Raw genomic sequence first — 20,087 nt, forward strand, 5'->3', positions numbered from 1 at the left:
GAAAATAAACCATACAGAATCTGCTATGCTATAAACATGTAAACATGGCTGGAAAATGTAATAAACATTCTTGTACTGTATAGCCACCCTTGCAGAGCTAGGCAGACAGTTAACATCAGAAGGTAAAAACAAAAAAAAAGGCTTGTTTTGGGTTTCTTCTTTAAATTATCTTCTTTGTTTTTTCTTATTTGTAGAACAGCAATGACATGAAATACACATAGAATGGATTTGTTAAATAGTGTTTTCCACAGTAAATATTTTAACTTTTTAACAATGCCTTTAAAGAAATGAATTAACTTGCAAACATGAATTAAGCAGCTAAACATTCACACAGTTGCAATGATATGAAATTAACATGTACATAAACACATCCCTGATTTTGCTGGAAATAATAATATGCAAATCTCTCCCAATATGCACAAATAAATCACTTGAGTGAAAATGAAAACACAACATTGCTCCCTATAATGGCATTACAGCATTAGCTCAGAGCAGAATAGCCTATAAGCTAACATGATACACAGCAGCCTGCAGCCTAATGGCTGACAGGCTAACAGGCTAGGCCATATGACTGGTACTGATTAGCAACAAACATGACGTTTTTACCACAGACAGAATACACAGTTGGGCTGTGAAAAAGGTTCTAGCAATCATGTTTCATCATTACTGAGACAATACATCACAAGGCCAGTACTTACAGACACAGCTGCACATAGCTTTGCTCTATGCTAAACAGGAAGTGAATGCATTCTGCAGGTGTTGCCAGATTTTGCAGAAAAAAACAAGCGGCCAGGTCTTTGAAAACAAGCCCAAAAGAAGCAAGCAACTAGGCTCAGTTTTACCAGCTATCGGCCATTTGAAAATAGCAGATCAACAAGCACACAATGTGTCACATCATGACACGTTGTGAGCTTGTAGATCTGTTATTTTCAAAAACATATTGGGAAAAAAAGTTAAATATTTTCATGAAAAAATGTGGGAACCACTGGTTTAAAAAAAAACATTAGAAAGCCCAATTAAGCAACTACACTTTAAAAAAAAACAACAAATTGTTTATTACATTGTATAACATTGTCCACCTACCTGCCCACTGTGGGCGTGGCCAGGTAGGGGATATCAATGTGTTTCCTGTTTACCAGTGTTGCCATGTCTGCTTATAATAAACAATTTGGGGCTTTTTTTTAAAAGTGTAGTTGCTTCATTGGGCTTACTGAAATGTTTTTTTTTAAACCAGTGGTTCCCAAAAATGTTCATGGAAAGGAAAAATATTTTTTGAAAATATTTTACTTTTTTCCTAATATTTTTTTGAAAATAACAGATCTACAAGCTCACAACGTGTCTTGATGTGACACATTATGAGCTTGTTGATCTGCTATTTTCAAATTGCCGATGTAAAGTGGTAAAACTGAGCCAAGTTGCTTGCTTTTTTGGGCTTGTTTTCAAAGACCTGGCCACTTGTTTTTTTTGCAAAATCTGGCAACACCTGCAGTATGCATTCACTTCCTGTTTAGCATAGAGCAAAGCTATGTGCAGCTGTGTCTGTAAGTACTGGCCTTGTGATGTATTGTCTCAGTAATGATGAAACATGATTGCTAGAACCTTTTTCACAGCCCAACTGTGTATTCTGTCTGTGGTAAAAACGTCATGTTTGTTGCTAATCAGTACCAGTCATATGGCCTAGCCTGTTAGCCTGTTAGCCATTAGGCTGCAGGCTGCTGTGTATCATGTTAGCTTATAGGCTATTCTGCTCTGAGCTAATGCTGTAATGCCATTATAGGGAGCAATGTTGTGTTTTTATTTTCACTCAAGTGATTTATTTGTGCATATTGGGAGAGATTTGCATATTATTATTTCCAGCACAACCAAGGATGTGTTTATGTACATGTTAATTTCACATCATTGCAACTGTGTGAATGTTTAGCTGCTTACTTCATGTTTGCAAGTTAATTCATTTCTTTAAAAGCATTGTTAAAAAGTTAAAATATTTACTGTGGAAAACATTATTCAGTACACATTTTAACAAATCCATTCACTGTGTTTTCCATGTCATTGCTGTTCTACAAATAAGAAAAACCACAGAAGATAATTTAAAGAAGAAACCCAAAACAAGACTTTGCCTCCAAACAGATTTTTTATTTTTTTACTTCCTGAACTGTCTGCCTAGCTCTGCAAGGGTGGCTATATGCATAGTGAAGGCAGAACACAGAATGTTTTTCTTTTCATACAGTACAAGAATGTTAATTACAATTTTCAGCCATGTTTACATGTTCATAGTATAGCAGATTTTTGTATTGTTTATTTTCATAAAGTTAGTGAAATGTTTATTTAATTTATCAGCCATGTTTACATGTTTATAGCATAGCAGATTGTTTATTGTCTATTTTCATGAAGTAAAATGTTTATTTAATTTATCAGCCATGTGTACATGTTTATAGCATTGCATATTGTTTGTTTATTTTCATACAGCACAAGAATGTTAATTTTATTTTTACACTGCACGGGCCATGTTCTGTCTCAATTGTTGCAATAAATATTGGCACTTTCTATATCACTGCTTCTATCTCATTTATAAATGCTTTATAAGGCATAGATAGTCCTCACTTTAGATGGGCTCACGCTATCTCATTTATAAATGCTTTATAAGGCATAGATAGTCCTCACTTTAGATGGGCTCACGCAAAATACTTAACTAACAAGTAGTAACTACCTTAATAAATCATTCATTGAGTATGAATAAGTGTTTATAAGACATTTATTAACACACTCACTAACCATGTACAAATGTCCGCATAAATATACATCCAAGTGGTTTGTATATGGTGTTTACTTAGACTTTCTAAATGATCGTATGAACCATTAACAACTCATAAATAACTGGTTTGTAAATTGATATAATACCTATTTATAAATGTTGAATCTATCATTTACAAAGTGTGAGAATACAATCATTAAGCACATTAAAGATTAGGTTATCAATGGGCAATAAAACGCTTATGACTGTGTTTACAAACGCTTATTAATGTATTATTAATGCTATATAAATGATGAATACATGATGAATTAAGTACTTAATTGCTATATAAATGATGAATTCATTATGAATTAAGTACTTACTAATGCTTAACTAATTGAAAATCGTGTATAGTTGAAAGGTTTATAACTGTGTTTACTAATGCTTAGTAATGTATGAATAATGCTATACAAATGATGAATTAATGATGAATTAAGTGTTTTTACTAATGATTAACTAATACTTAATAGTGTATAGTTTCAACATTTATAACTGTGTTTACTAATGCTTAGTAATGTATGAATAATGCTTTACTAATGATGAGTTCATGATGAATTAAGCATTTACTAATGCTTAACTAATGCTTTATAGTGTATAGTTATTATAAAGTGCTACCGATATATATAAAGGCTAGATGACTCACCCGCGCTGCTGGCCAATGGAGTACGACGTTGCCACATGGCGGCCATCTTGAAACAGTCATTCATAACATTATGTCTATGGTGCATATACTTTAAAATAACCATAGCGTGCTCAATTTTCATCCGATTTTCAAACGGTTTGGTGTGTTGTAAACATCAAAGATGTAGTTATGATACTGCATACTTAAAATTATTATTTAAAAAAAAACATGATTATAATTATAAGTATGCAGTATCATAACTACATCTTTGGTGTTTACAACACACCAAACCGTTTGAAAATCGGATGAAAATTAAGCACGCTATGGTTATTTCAATGTATATGCACCATAGACATAATGTTATGAATGACTGTTTCAAGATGGCCGCGGTTGAGCTACGCTTGCGCCGCCCCCTTGAGCCGCCCCCTTGAGCCATCTAGCCTTTATATATATCTCTGATTGTATGCATCTGTTAGCTTGTTAGCTGTTGTCTACTGATCTGTGTTGTGTTATTAGCTATATGGAAAGCTCCTCCCCTCCCTCTCCTCTCCCTCTCCTCTCCTCTCCTCTCCTCTCCTCTCCTCTCCTCTCCTCTCCTCTCCTCTCAGTTCTGTTATCTAAGACAGCTGTCTGATCACTGGCCTCATATGCACTCTGTACTGCTGGGCCCTGATGATGTCACTCACTCACACATGTTATGTTATGTTATGTATTAATACTTGTGAGGACATCAACCGTTGAGGGGGTAATGTTGTGAATGCCATGCATTATTATTTTTTAACTTTTTGCCATTTTTAACCTTAACACCAGAGCTGGAAAAAGCTAATCTACAAGCTCACAACGCGTCGCAGTGAAATGATGAGCTTGTAGATCTGCACTTTTTGGTGCACTACGCAGACACACGCAAATGTATAAATAACACTTTTCCCCAACCCCAACCCTAAATGTCTAATCCTAACCCCAACCTTTTTTTTCTTTTCTTTTTTTACCACAAAACAACCAGTTTCTCTTGTGAGGACCAGGAAAATAGTTCTCACAATTGTCACATTTTACTTCTTATGGGACATTTGGCACTCATGAGTACACACGCACGGATGCACGCACGCACGCACGCACGCACGCACGCACGCACGCACGCACGCACGCACGCACGCACGCACGCACGCACGCACGCACGCACGCACGCACGCACACACACACACACACAGCCGTCTTATGCGTGCGTGCAAACATGTATTCAGTTATGGACGAAGTACTCACATTCATTACTTAAGTAAAAGCAAAAAGCAAGTCCGGTATTCAACATTTACTTGAGTAAAAGTACAAAAGTATCGGCATCAAAACATACTAAAAGTACCAGACGTAAAAGTACTCATTATGCAGAATGTTCCATTTCACATGTTTTCTGATCTTTTGAAAATAGCCGATCTATAAGCTCTGAGCTTGTAAAAGTATATATAGGGCTGAAGTGGTTAATGTATGTTTTAATGAAAATCTGCAGTAACAACTATTCAAATAATTGAAGTGGAGTTAAAGTGCAATATTTTCCTCTGAGATGTAATGAAGTAGAAGTAAAAGTATTGGAAATTGGAAATACTCCAGTAAAGCAAAAGTACAGTACTTGAGTAAACGTACTTTACACTGCATACATTTGCATTAGAATCCTCTGATTTTTTTTCATCCATCGTGACACAAAATGAAGTAGCCTGTGTCACACACACACACACACACACACACACACACACACACACACACACACACACACACACACACACACACACACACACACACACACACACAGTCACACACACACAAGCACAGCTGTGAACGTGTGGGTTGAGCTGTCACCGTGCACGCGTCCCTGTATCACTATGAATGTGACATTATCAATGTCACAACCGTGACTCACCTTTTACACTATTGTGACAACTTCATCTGCATCACTGCCTTGAGAGATCAAAAGAACACATTAGAGTATATATACTGTACGTGTAGAACAACATTCTCAATTATACTGAAACATGGACATTCACTTTGGGTTCTCTTAAAGGTGCTATGATGACATAGCCCGAAAATAGATACTGTATGTCACGTGGTCTCTCTGAAAACAGTCTGAAAACAGGGCTGGACGTATTGGCATTTGCTCTGAGTTCGCATCTTGCACTGGCATCAAACAGACCAGCAAAATGAGGAAGTGAGTCAAGTGAATACATCAATAATATCAACCAGAGCTCTCTCTCTGGTTGATATTAGGATAAATACATTTAAAATAATGAATCGTTTGTTTAGAAACACGCTGTGTACACCACAGAGGTTGTGGGTTCGAATCCACCGTGGTGCATCCGGCTTTGTCGAGCGTCTACACGAACACAATTGGCCCGTGTTCGGGGGAGGGAAGCCGGTCGGGGAGGGTGATAATGGTCATTGCACGTACTTCTACGGGCTGGGGCGGCACCTGTCAGCAGGGAGTGTTGGGCGGGAGGAGTAGGACGAAAGGCTCTACGTCCTCCCGGTGGGGGCTCCTCACTGGCAGGTGAGTCAGTAGGATACAACAGCAGTGACAACACAGAAATGTGTGTGGGGAGGAATCACGCTGTGGCAGTCACGCAATGCCTGTATGTTCATTTATTCCCAGCCAGTGAGAGGCCACTGACATCCTCGGACAGGCTTGGAGACCCAGTGTGCAAAATGAGAAGCATGCATAGTCGAAATGACCTTGGATGAGGGCCCCTGCGAGAATCTTCAGGGTATTCTTACTGACTAGAGAGTTGATCCTGTTCAGAAAACGTGTTCTTTGATTGACCTTTTTGATGACTCTTTCTGCCATCTTATCACCGGAGAGGTTTGCCTCCAAGATGGAACCCAGGTGGGTAATTTCCTCCTTTCTTGTGATAACATCGTCACCCGCTTTGATTGTGAAGCTCTCAGCCTTGTTAAGGTTAACACTAGACCCAAAGAGAATGGATTTGGTTTTACCCAGGTGTAAAGATAGTTTGTTGTCAGAGAGCCAGATGCGGATCGTATCGAGTTCAGAGCTGAGAGATTTTTCAACCTGCAGCCTGTCCCTGTCCGAGACCAGCAGAGCCGAGTCATCTGCGAACAGGAACAGGTTGCAGTCGCAAGCTGATGACGTATCATTCACATATATCAGGAACAGTAAAGGTCCTAGTATACTTCCTTGCGGAACGCCACAACTCACTGGGAGGGGGGGGGGGACAGGGTTCTGTTTACTTCGACCACCTGTTCCCTCCCCTCCAGATAGGATCTCATCCAGCTAGACGTAGAGCCGACTTTTAGAAATTTGGAGGGAATATTGTCGAGGCCTGTGGCTCGGTGTTGTTGTAGTGCGCAACATTTTTTAAACACCTCATCTGTTGTCACCATGGTGAGTTTAAAATCATCTTTGCGTACACGTAGTTTTTCGTAAAATGCGTCAACATGCTCTTTACCGTAGCTCCCAGAGTGAGGGGGTAGTTTTTCACCCAGTTCTGAGGCTATGGTCGTAAAGAAGATGTTGAGGATTGTACTCACTTCCCGATTTGCTGTAATAAGAGCGTCATTCACTTTGATGCTGATGTTTGCAAACCTGGTTTTCAAATTGTTGCTGCAGCCTAGTTGGTTGATGAGATTCATACCTGTGTTCTGTTTAGTACATCGGACCAGTCCTGTTCCTCTAGCCTGTGGTTTAAGTCCTCACTCTTGGCCTCCTGGTGGCGCTATAATAGGCCAACGTGAAAAGGGTGCCATTTCTTCTTAGGCCTTGCACGACAATCGGGCACTGACTGCATTCATGATTTGAGGCATTTTGCTAAAAACATTTGTTTCGCTAAATTAGACCTGCTGGTGGCGCTATAACATAGCCTGGTAAACCCTCCCTCCGGAAATCTCATTTCTATTTGATTCCTGGAGTGAGTCTGGCCTGATCCGCCTTTCTGCAATATTGGCTGTGCTGGAGTTGGGCGGGAGTAATACCGTTGACTGACAACCCCTTCAGCCAATGATAATTTTTCCCCTTCAGCCAATCAGCAGTTCACCAGTCTTAATGTGACGCAACGGGACTTTTGAGACAGCCATGCCCAAAATGGGTTGCCTTATTCGGATACATGGGTGTCACTGCCCGCCCCTACCGGTTCTCTAAATTTTTATTTTTAAATAGGCTTTGTCATGATTAATTGACCACATATATGAAGTTAAACAACTAAATTCTATCCAAACGATATCTTATAAGTAAATTCCGTGCCTCAAAATAGAAGTTAGAGAGCTTTTTGAAGTAAAAAAATAGCGGAGAATATAGCGGACAAGAAAAAGATGGCTGCCGTTCGTGTTTTGGGCTCACTCGAACTCGCCACCTGATTGGCCAACGTAAGCTGTCAATCACAGAACAATGAGCGACGACGCTGATAGGCTTGTCCGTTTGGCGTACACAGCCAATATTGCAGAAAGGCGGATCAGGCCAGACTCACTCCAGGAATCAAATAGAAATGAGATTTCCGGAGGGAGGGTTTACCAGGCTAGCTATAACAGGCCAATGTTAAAAGGGTGGCATTTGTTCCTCAACATAGTGTGAACGCGCGTGCAAAGTTTGACCGCAATCGGACGGTGCGTTCATTATTTGCGGAATTTTGTTCAAAACAAGCCAATAATGCAAACTTTAGATGTCAATCTTAGCCAATCAGTATGGAATATGAAAAATCAAACACATCCGTCGTGATCACATGACTATAGAGATCATGTGTACCGATTTGCGTGAAATTTGGATAAAATTGGAAGGAGTAGTATAAAATAATGTGTTTTACATAAGTCGGCCTCCTGGTGGCGCTATAAAAGGCAGATGTGAAAAATGCAGGGCAAAGGTTTTTCCTTGACCTCTAGGGAGTGTGCATACAAAGTTTTACACAGATCGGTGCAGTTATAGGTAAAAACACGAATCGGCCTGTTATAGCGCCACCATGAGGCTGATTTTAAAAAATTCAAATGGTAGTTCTTCCTCTGCCTAATGGGAATGTGCGTGCAAGATTTCACGGAAATTGCATGCTGTGTTCATGATTTGAGGCATTTTGTTCAAAACGGAGCACTCCTGCAAACTTTGGAGGACATTTTTAGCCAATCAGGATGGAATATGAGAAATCTGAAAAACTGGTTTCATTTAATGACTATAGAGATACTGTGTACCGATTTGCGTGATTTTTGGACAAAATCTGTAGGAGTACTGTCAAAAAATATGTTTTGCACAAATCGGCCTGCTGGTGGCCGATTTGGGGCAGAGGTTCTGAATTGGCATCCAGGGAGTGTGTGTGCACAGTTTCGCTGCGATCAAGACAACAGTGCCGGAGATTAGCTGGTCACAGACGGACGGACGGACACACGGACGGACGGACGGACGGACTACGTCTCAGAGGCAAATATTGTACTTTTACTCCACTACAATTATTTGAAAACTTTAGTTACTAGTTACTTTGCAGATATAAATGATTACATTAACCACTTTAGCCCTATTTTATACCTTGACTATTTGAAAATAGCGATGCGACGTGTTGTGAGCTTGTAGATCTATTTGTAGATCTATTTTCAAACATTTTAGTACTTTTACTTTTGGTACATTAAGTACATTTGGATAACAATACTTGTGTACTTTTGCTCAAGTACATTTTGAATTCCGGACTTTTACTTGTAACAGAGTACTTCTACATTGCAGATATTTTTACTTTAGTAAAACATTTGAGTACTTTTTCCACCACTGGATGCGAGAGGAAACTGAGACCCAGTAGAAGTATAGGTTGTCGTTGTGGCTTCCATTCTCTTTGAAGCTCACATACACTGCACCACACATGCTGCTACAGGAGAAGATCACTTCCGCTGGCTGCAGCATGTCAGATCATGTGATTGCTTCTGCAGCGTGCATCAACAACACAGAGCAAATCAATGCCTTCTCTACAGGCTTTGTAGGACACAGATTGTTTGTGTCTCCTCTACCTTTAAGCAGTGTTGGACTGTACATTTACTTTTAATATAGGTATTTGAGTCTCAAGTACATATATTAAAAGTAAATGTACAGTCCACCAATGTTTTAAGGTAGAGTATTATGTATGTACAGTATGTATGTATGTATGTATGTATGTATGTATGTATGTATGTATGTATGTATGTATGTATGTATGTATGTATGTATGTATGTATGTATGTAAGTATGTATGTATGTATGTATGTATGTATGTATGTATGTATGTATGTATGTATGATTGATTGATTGATGTACTTTATTTAGTAAGACATGAGAACAGTACATGACAGTACATAATAGTACATGGAAGTACAAATTCACAATACAAGGTCTACTAAACTGGAAAACTCATTAAGCACTAAGCTTGTTTAAGATGAGAACCCCATGCACACAAATCATGATGACATATAAGAGACAGACAGATATACACACTACTATACAGAATGTCATACAATCAGTTTACAGGTTACTGGTATGAAGAGTGAAAAATATGTACAAAAGAAGAAAGAGAGAGGGGGGGGTAGGGGGGTAGGTTAGGACTTGGGACAGGGGCCATTTTTGAATTGCAGCCTCCTGAAGGTGTATCTTTAGGGCAGTTTTGAAAGTGAGTAGGGTTTTACTCCTTTACTCCTTTTGGTAGGGCATTCCACATTTTTGATGAATAGCATGAGAACGAGTTGGGTTATATAGATGGGTTATGTGATTGAGGCCAAGAAGTAGCCTTACAAGTTTGTTTTGGGATGTTTGGAGCCTTGTTTATGTATGTATGTATGTATGTATGTATGTATGTATGTATGTATGTATGTATGTATGTATGTATGTATGTATGTATGTATGTATGTATGTATGTATGTATGTATGTATGTATGTATGTATGTATGTATGTATGTATGTCTTTTTATTTATTATTCTTTTTTATTTCTTTATTTTGTATTCATTCATTCATTTTTTTATTTGTTTGTTTGTGAGGCTTATGACCTTCACGACATTTATTGTACTTTTGACTCCACTATATTTCTAAATAACTGATCTTTATCACATGACATTGAGCTTGTAGATTGGCTTGTAGAAGCATAACCCCCTCTCTCTCTCTCTCTCTCTCTCTCTCTCTCTCTCTCTCTCTCTCTCTCTCTCTCTCTCTCTCTCTCTCTCTGTCTCTCTCTCTCTCTCAGGGTGTGATAAAGAAGATGTGTCCGTCTCTCACGCTGGGGGCCCCGGGCCCCCTGGAGCCTCAGTCTGCCGTCCTGAGGGCCCAGACTCTGCTGTGGTTTGAGAGGAGCCAGCTGCCCCGCCTGCGTCACCCCGGAGAGCCGCTCCCCTGCTGGCTGCACGGCTTCACTACACGCAGGTCACACTATAACAGTGTCGTTTTTGCCGTGTAGATTGAGGTCCAGAGATAAATACATCAGTGGTGGAAAAAGTACTCAAACGTTATACTTGAGTAAAAGTATCAATACTGCAATGTAGAAGTACTCTGTTACAAGTAAAAGTACGGAATTCTAAATTTACTTGAGTAAAAGTACAAAAGTTTTGGTATCAAAATGTACTTAAAATACCAAAAGTACGAAATGTTTGAAAATAGCAGATCTACAAGCTCACAACGCGTCGCGATGCGACACATTTTGAGCTTGTAGATCGGCTATTTTCAAATAGCCTAGGTATAAAATAGGGTTAAAGTGGTTAATGTATGTTCTATAATGTAGTAATGTATATCTGCAGTAACTAGTAACTAAAGTTTTCAAATAATTGTAGTGGAGTAAAAGTACAATATTTGCCTCTGAGATGTAATGGAGTAAAAGTAAAAGTAGGCTATAGACAATTGGAAATACTCCAGTAAAGTAAACGTACCTCAGAATTGTACTTAAGTACAGTACTTGAGTAAATGCACTTAATTACTTTACACCACTGAAATACATAAATAGATAAATCAAAGGGAGGTCTGTAACCTAATGCCTATCGAACTAAAAAAAGCTTTAGCATCAGTGTTGTGAAGGAGATATAATAGTACATGCTTGTCATGATGAATGTAATAATAACCACAGAGGAACTAACTCATCACCACCACACACAACCACCTCTCACAAATACATCATGGAAGTGCTAGTGTGCGTGTGTGCGTGCGTGCGTGTGTGCATGCGTGTGTCTATGTTCCTAAATAACCACTCAAAATCTGCATTTAACCTCATTATGTCTGTATATATTTTTTTGTTGTTGTAAATTAACGTCCTACTTTGTGATACAATAGTGTCAAGCAAAAGTAGTGTAAAATAGGCAGCCTACAAGCTCACATAATGTCGCATTGCCACCAGGACGACACTATACTGTACTGTATCCTACTGACTCGCCTGCCAGTGAGGAGCCCCTGCCGGGAGGACCGGCACTGGCACTTAGCAATTAGCCCTCACTTAGTTGTAGTGAATAAGTGTGGTGTGTGCAGCTGGTGTGAAGGTCACGTGTTCTGTTGGTTTCACAGGGAGGCTGAGGACATGTTGAAGGTCATGATGAAGTTCATGTGTTTTGTTGGTTTCACAGGGAGGCCGAGGACATGTTGAAGGTCAAACCACAAGGCTGCTTCCTGCTCAGACTCAGCGAGTCCAAGATCGGTTTCGTTCTGTCATACAGGTACGCACGCACGCATGCACGCACACACGCGCAGTAGTGGAAGAAGTACTCACATTTTATACTTGAGTTAAAAGTATCAATTCTACAATAGAATAGAATAGAAATGCTCTCTGTTACAAGTAAAAAGTCTGGTATTCAGAATTTACTTAAGCAAAAGTACATTGGCATCAAAACATGCTTAAACTACCAAAACTAAAAGTTATAATGCAGAATGTCCCATTTCAAGTTTTCAAAATGTATGGAAATATTTTGAAAATAGCCGATCTACAAGTTTGTATTTTCAAATAGCCAAAATAATTGATATAAGCCTAATAGAGCTTAAGTGGTTAACGTATGTTTAGTAATAAAAATCTAAATAGTATATATATATATATATATATATATATATATATATATATATATATATATATATATATATATATACATATATATTATGACTATTATTACGGGGCCAGAGCTCAGCTCTGGACCTGTCTTATTATTTTACGTATTCTGTTTCTGCCACTTTTCGCAGTTCTGGCTGAACCGTGCTGTCGCTTTTTACGAAACTCGGCCATATGGTAGATGGTCATGAAAAACTATCAAGAAATAAATCTCACAATCTTTCGTCAAAAGGTGGCGCTATAGCACTCAATTGAAAATGCCAACTTTGAACAGGTACAACTCATGCCCTGTTTGACCTACAGCCATAAAACTTCAATACACACATGCGTCTACTCATGATGAACAACTTTAACCCTCTGACTTTTGACCTCTGACCTTTAGATCTCCCACCATTTTGAATTATATGAAAAACAGTTAAAACCTCTCTCCTCCTGGGATTTTTGAGTAATCTGCACGAAACGTTTTACACATGAACTTTGGACCTATGCCGACAAACTGAAAAATCACCAAAAGTGAAAAAATGAAGCTTTAATGAGCCAATGAATATTGCAGTTTTATGACAATTATTCATCACATTTCTTTGAAACTTTGCGTTAATGTTGAGGGTCATTCCAAATATTACTGAAACCAATCTTACTCCAATTGGTCAAAGGGGGGCGCTATAGCGATTTGTGCAAACTTTAAACAGGCAAAAGTCATGCCTCGTTTGGCCGACAGCCATTAAACCTGCTTACACATGTGCCTTGACTCATGAGGAACACATGTATCACGTTGACCAGTAAGCTCCCCCCTTAGATTGTCCGCAATTTTGAGCAGTTTGAAAAACACTTAAACCCAGGATTTTTCAGCTATTTGCGTGAAACTGTATCATCTGTGTGATCTCCTTTTTCACAGGTTCTTGTCTGTTGGTCCAATGGCTTCTCCCTTAAACGTGTGCCTCACAACCTGAAGGTTGCCAGTTCAAGCCTCACTTAATGCAGACTTCATTAAAGTTGCATTGCACACAACATGATTGTGTCAATTAATACATGTGCAATTGTTAAACATAACCTGAAATACTTATTTGAGAGGGTATGTTTTTGCAATGTATGACATACTTCATTCTGAAAATAGCCGATCTACAATCTCAAAACTTTTCAGATAGCAACGTGTTTCTGAGTTTGTAGATCGGCTGCTTTCACTGGTTCACTTTTATCTTCAACAGACAACCTCAGCCTGGTCAAAGCTATAGCACTATAGGTAATGTTGCAGCCCGTCAATCCGAAGGTTGAGGGTTCGATTCCTGTTAATGGCAATAGGTTGACACGTCCAATCAATCCATTCTGCTTCCATCCTTCTCTCTCTTCAATCTATTGTTTCCATGTCTCTCTCTCTTCAATCTATTCCGTTTCCATGTCTCTCTCTCCGCCCTTAGATTGTTCGCAATTTTGAGCAGTTTGAAAAACACTTAAACCCAGGATTTTTCAGTTATTTGCGTGAAATGGTATAATCTGTCTGACCTCCGTTTTCACTGTATCAGGTCTGTTGGTCCAATGGCTTCCCGCTTAAGTGAATGTTTCACAACATCAAGGTTGCCGGTTCAAGCCTCACTTGGTGGAGACTTCATTTAAAGTGCATTGCAAACTACAAGACTGTATTAATGAATACATATGCAATTGATAAAGATAACATGAAATGCTTATCTGAGAAGGTCTGTTTTTGCAATGTATGACATACTTCATTCTGAAAATAGCCGATCTACAATCTCAAAACTTTTCAGATAGCAACGTGTTTCTGAGCTTGTAGATCGGCTGCTTTCACTGGTTCAGTTTTATCTTCAACAGACAACCTCAGCCTGGTCAAAGCTATAGCACTATAGGTAGTGTTGCAGCCTGTCAATCCTAAGGTTGAGGGTTCGATTCCTGTTAATGGCAATAGGTTGACACGTCCAATCAATCCATTCTGCTTCCATCTTTCTCTCTCTTCAATCTATTGTTTCCATGTCTCTCTCTCTTCAATCTATTCCGTTTCCATGTCTCTCTCTCCGCCCTTAGATTGTCCGCAATTTTGAGCAGTTTGAAAAACACTTAAACCCAGGATTTTTCAGTTATTTGCGTGAAATGGTATCATCTGTCTGACCTCCGTTTTCACTGTATCAGGTCTGTTGGTCCAATGGCTTCCCGCTTAAGTGAATGTTTCACAACATCAAGGTTGCCGGTTCAAGCCTCACTTGGTGGAGACTTCATTTAAAGTGCATTGCAAACTACAAGACTGTATTAATGAATACATATGCAATTGATAAAGATAACATGAAATGCTTATCTGAGAAGGTCTGTTTTTGCAATGTATGACATACTTCATTCTGAAAATAGCCGATCTACAATCTCAAAACTTTTCAGATAGCAACGTGTTTCTGAGCTTGTAGATCGGCTGCTTTCACTGGTTCAGTTTTATCTTCAACAGACAACCTCAGCCTGGTCAAAGCTATAGCACTATAGGTAGTGTTGCAGCCTGTCAATCCTAAGGTTGAGGGTTCGATTCCTGTTAATGGCAATAGGTTGACACGTCCAATCAATCCATTCTGCTTCCATCTTTCTCTCTCTTCAATCTATTGTTTCCATGTCTCTCTCTCTTCAATCTATTCCGTTTCCATGTCTCTCTCTCCGCCCTTAGATTGTCCGCAATTTTGAGCAGTTTGAAAAACACTTAAACCCAGGATTTTTCAGTTATTTGCGTGAAATGGTATCATCTGTCTGACCTCCGTTTTCACTGGATCAGGTCTGTTGGTCCAATGGCTTCCCGCTTAAGTGAATGTTTCATAACATCAAGGTTGCCGGTTCAAGCCTCACTTGGTGGAGACTTCATTTAAAGTGCATTGCAAACAACAACACTGTATTAATGAATACATATGCAATTGATAAAGATAACATTAAATGCTTATCTGAGAAGGTATGTTTTTGCAATGTATGACATACTTCATTCTGAAAATAGCCGATCTACAATCTCAAAACTTTTCAGATAGCAACGTGTTTCTGAGCTTGTAGATCGGCTGCTTTCACTGGTTCAGTTTTATCTTCAACAGACAACCTCAGCCTGGTCAAAGCTATAGCACTATAGGTAGTGTTGCAGCCTGTCAATCCGAAGGTTGAGGGTTCGATTCCTGTTAATGGCAATAGGTTGAGATGTCCAATCAATCCATTCTGCTTCCATCTCTCTCTCTCTCTTCAATCTATTATGTTTCCATCTCTCTCTCTCTTCAATCTATTATGTTTCCGTGTCTCTCTCTCTCTCTCTCTCTCTCTCTCTCTCTCTCTCTCTCTCTCTCTCTCTTCAATCTATTCCGTTTCCATGTCTCCTTCTTCAATCTATTCCGTTTCCATGTCTCTCTCTCTCTCTCTCTCTCTCTCTCTCTCTCTCTCTCTTTTGAGGGGCGGCCATAGCTGAGTGGTTAGTGAGCCAGCCTAGGGAGCCAGAGGCCCTAGTTGCCCCAGGTACGATTCCAGGCCAGGCCAGGCCAGCAAATGAAATTTGTCCCTGAGCAAGACTCTTAACCCCTAATTGCTCACAGGCCCTCATTGGAAACAAGACCGCAAGGACTTTCATGAACGGACCTGTTAAAGGAATTATCCTTATCTATTCCGTTTCCATGTCTCGCTCTCTCTCTCTCCGATCTACAATCTCACAACTTTTCAGATAGCAACGTGTTTCTGAGCTTGTAGGTCGGCTGCTTTCACTGGTTCACTTTTATCTTCAACAGACAACCTCAATCTGTACAAAGCTATAGCACTATAGGTAGTGTTGCAGCCTGTTAATCCAAAGGTTGAGGGTTCGATTCCTGTTAATGGCAATAGGTTGAGATGTCCATTCAATCCGTTCTGCTTCCATCTCTCTCTCTCTCTTCAGTCTATTATGTTTCCATCTCTCTCTCTCTCTCTTCAATCTATTCCGTTTCCATGTCTCTCTCGCTCTCTCTCTCTTCAATCTATTCCGTTTCCATGTCTCTCTCTCTCTCTTCAATCTATTCCTTTTCCAAGTCTCTCTCTCTCTTTCTCTTCAATCTATTCAGTTTCTCTCTCTCTCTCTTTCTCTTCAATCTATTCCGATTCTCTCTCTCTCTCTCTCTCTCTCTCTTTCTCTTCAATCTATTCCGTTTCTCTCTCTCTCTCTTTCTCTTCAATCTATTCCGTTTCTCTCTCTCTCTTTCTCTTCAATCTATTCCGTTTCTCTCTCTCTCTCTCTCTTTCTCTTCAATCTATTCCGTTTATCTCTCTCTCTCTTCAATCTATTCCGTCTCTCTCTCTCTCTCTCTCTTCAATCTATTCCGTGTCTCTCTCTCTCTCTATCTTTCTCTTTCTCTTTCTCTTTCTCTTTCTCTTTCTCTCTCTCTCTCTCTCTCTCTCTCTCTCTCTCTCTCTCTCTCTCTCTCTCTCTCTCTCTCTCTCTTCCCTGGCCCCGCTTATCGCTGCTTGCAGCTATATTTATCATTATTATTTTATTATCACCACAGAGGGAGGGACAGGTGTCGTCATTTCATCATCGAGGAGGAGGTTGCCACAGGCAACTATCTCATCGCCGGGGAGGACAGTCGTCACGGCAACCTGCAAGCGCTCATCGCTCACTATCGCCACCATCCCGTGGGCCCGTTCGACGAGACGCTCGCCGAGCCCTACTCTCACCAGGCGAGTTTGACCACTTAAACCCCCACATTACAGAAAGCTATATATTCCCTCAATACGGAAAAGACAAAGCTTTCCCCTCAATAGGGAAAGCAAAAGCTTTCCCCTCAATAGGGAAAGCAAAAGCTTTCCCCTCAATAGGGAAAGCAAAAGCTTTCCCATCAATATGGAAAGCCAAAGCTTTCGTTTCAATACGGAAAGCGAAAGCTTTCCCCTCAATACGGATGTACAGTGTAGGCTATAGGGCATAGCAGTGGCGGCCATTTAGTGGTTCCACTGTGTCCAAAAACATTTAAATATTTAATTATTTGCTATATTTAATAAATACTTCACCAGGAGCCTGGATGGCTTGGTTCCAGACTTAAAATAGTCAATATAAATATTTTCGGAAATCTCTATGGGATAAATGAATGGGCTTTCTATCTGTCGAACCACAAAATGTCCGCCACTGCTATGCCCTATTGTGGGGAAAGCTTTCGCAGAAAATAGCTGATCTAGAAGCTCACAATGTGACTTGCATGCGCATATTGTTCACTGTTGTGCATGAGTGGAAGCCACCATACTGATTGTCTGTGTGTGTGCAGCTGCTAAAAAAGCTACAAAACAGTTGAGCTGGTTTCAACTTCAGCTACAAGGACACAAAGCTACAAATATGCTGTGTAGTTTGTATCTTTGTATCTTTGCATTAGTGTGAACGCAGCAGTGTGTGTGTGTGTGTGTGTGTGTGTGTGTGTGTGTGTGTGTGTGTGTGTGTGTGTGTGTGTGTGTGTGTGTGTGTGTGTGTGTGTGTGTGTGTGTGTGTGTGTGTGTCTGTGTGCGAGTGAATGGGTGAATGAACATGGACATTGGAAAGTGCTTTGGATGAAGGTGCTATATATATAAAGGCGTTTCACCATGTGAATCAACGATCATTTCATTTCATTGAACATTTATTGTGTTCTACCAACACCACATGTATACAAATCTCTCCCTCAGTCTGGAGGTATTGCTGAGGAGCTAGACGACAAGGCTGGAGGCAGCGTGACGCATTCATGTGAACAGAACGAACGGACGCTGTTGTCACCGGACAAGCATGTTGTCCCCGAGACAGTCTTGCAAATCCCTGCAACTCCAGTCCAAGGTTAATATAGCTCTAATCTCTGAGCAGAATCTGTCAGCACCACTGCCCTAAACATGTAGTGTTTTTGTAGGAATACAATTTTCTTTTACTGATTGGGTTCCCAGATTGGTATAGCTCTGCATTCTTCATTAGTTCTTATTTTTCAATCGTTTTGACTTCATGTTTATCAGTTTCAGTTTTACATTAATTAATTCATAAGCTACAGGTTTAGTTTTCTTGTCTTTTCTTTTTTTTTTTTATCATTATATGGGGTATTTGTCAGGGGGGAGATTCAAAAAGGTCCAAAAAAGTATTAAAAAGAAGAGATCCGAGCACTCAAAAAAGTGGCAGAACCGATGTAGAGGGACCCTCAGAGTTTCTTGAAGGGGTTCCAAAGGGATCTTTACAGGTCTGTAACTCTGAGAGTGTACAAATGGAACCATTTGGTTCCACTTGAATACTCTCAGAGTTATGGGGGTTCTTGAAATGATACAGTTTGAGAACCACTGTTTTAGTTAAAGGGGAATTTTGCCCCACGGTTTTCTTACCTTTTCTATGATGTTATGATATGGATGAATGGTACAGTAGAAAAATGTCATAACTCCATCCCGGGTCCACCACAGCTAATAGGCCTTGCGCTAGATCACATATTTTGATAGCTTTTTTTTTTTTTTTTTTTTTTTTTTTGATCTAATGTTCATAGTGACAGAACACTATGCTACGTGATTGTCTTGAATGCGCCCCACCAGAAGTCTCGCTAGACGAGATTGAAACAAAAACAAAAACATCTAAATAGGCGATCTAGCGCAAGGCCTATTGGTTTTTAGCTGTGGTGGACCTGGGATCGAGTTATGACATTGTTCTACTGTACCATTCATCCTAGGATATCATAACATCATAGAAAAGGTAAACTGTGGGGCAAAATTCCCCTTTAACTATAATAACCTTGCAGAGTCTTCCCAGACTCCAGTCCAGTCCCAGAGTACGCTGTGGTGAAGAAGCTGCTGAAGAAGTCTTGCTCAATACCTGAAAACCATGTGGGAGACGCTACAGCACCGGACAAGCCGGAGGCAAGACACTATGTTTTATTATTTTGAGAAAATTTGCTTTAAGACCAGGAATACATCAGCCACAAGGACCTTTTTGAACAGACCTTTGAGACAAAGTATTTTAAATGTAACTGTGCTGTTTTACTTTTTGTTTTGCCTAATAAAATATTCAATCAATCAATCAATGCTGCCATGCTGTAGATCACTGGTTCTCAACCTTTATTGGATCAGATAAGGCCCACTTGAACATCACAAAAGTGTTTGCGGCCAACCCATCTGATCACTTAACACCTTAGTGGTCAGACAATTTTTTTTAAATTAAGTACAAAATAAAACAACAACAAACGAATAAATAAATAAACAAATAACCAAATAAATAAATAACACATTTCTAAACCTTTTTAAAAAATTTACTTTTTGACCCATTTTCGACCCCCTCCTATATGAACCTATTTAACTTCAATCTCCATGTTAACAATGTTAGACTCATTGAAAACACACGTCTTTACTTCTGGTGACTGATATTGTCCTATTATGTTTTGTTATTATTTTATTGTCTCCGCCAGGCCAAAAGGCATGGCGAGAGTATGTTTTACCCCCTGTCCGTCCGTCCGTGTGTCTGTGTGTGTGTGTCCGTCCGTGTGTCATTCTGTCATTCTGTGTACAGCTAATCTCCGACACTGTTGGCTTGATCGCAGCCAAACTGTGCACAGACTTCCTGGATGCCAGAGCAGAACCTCTGCTCCAAATTTTTCACATGGGCCTGTTATAGTGCCACCAGAAGGTCACTTTTTGCAAAACACATTTTTTGACCGTGCTCCTACAGATTTTATCCAAACATCACGCAAATCAGTACACAGTATC

The 20,087-nt window shown here is 39.7% G+C and overlaps 1 protein-coding gene across 1 annotated transcript in view; it reads left to right on the forward strand.

Annotated features, from left to right (window-relative positions):
• LOC308095240 (uncharacterized protein) overlaps positions 1-20,087 on the forward strand; it is a 63,561-nt gene that overhangs the window by 17,785 nt on the left and 25,689 nt on the right. Inside the window, exons 3-7 of the mRNA XM_080442223.1 lie at positions 10,587-10,762; positions 11,947-12,036; positions 16,907-17,078; positions 18,051-18,195; positions 19,138-19,244. Of these exons, the coding sequence (XP_080298349.1) occupies positions 10,587-10,762; positions 11,947-12,036; positions 16,907-17,078; positions 18,051-18,195; positions 19,138-19,244 (690 nt within the window). The remainder of the gene's footprint in view (positions 1-10,586; positions 10,763-11,946; positions 12,037-16,906; positions 17,079-18,050; positions 18,196-19,137; positions 19,245-20,087) is intronic.

Source organism: Gymnoscopelus braueri, assembly GCF_963280865.1.
Source record: "Gymnoscopelus braueri genome assembly, chromosome: 11".
In the NCBI taxonomy this organism is placed as follows: Eukaryota; Metazoa; Chordata; class Actinopteri; order Myctophiformes; family Myctophidae; genus Gymnoscopelus; species Gymnoscopelus braueri.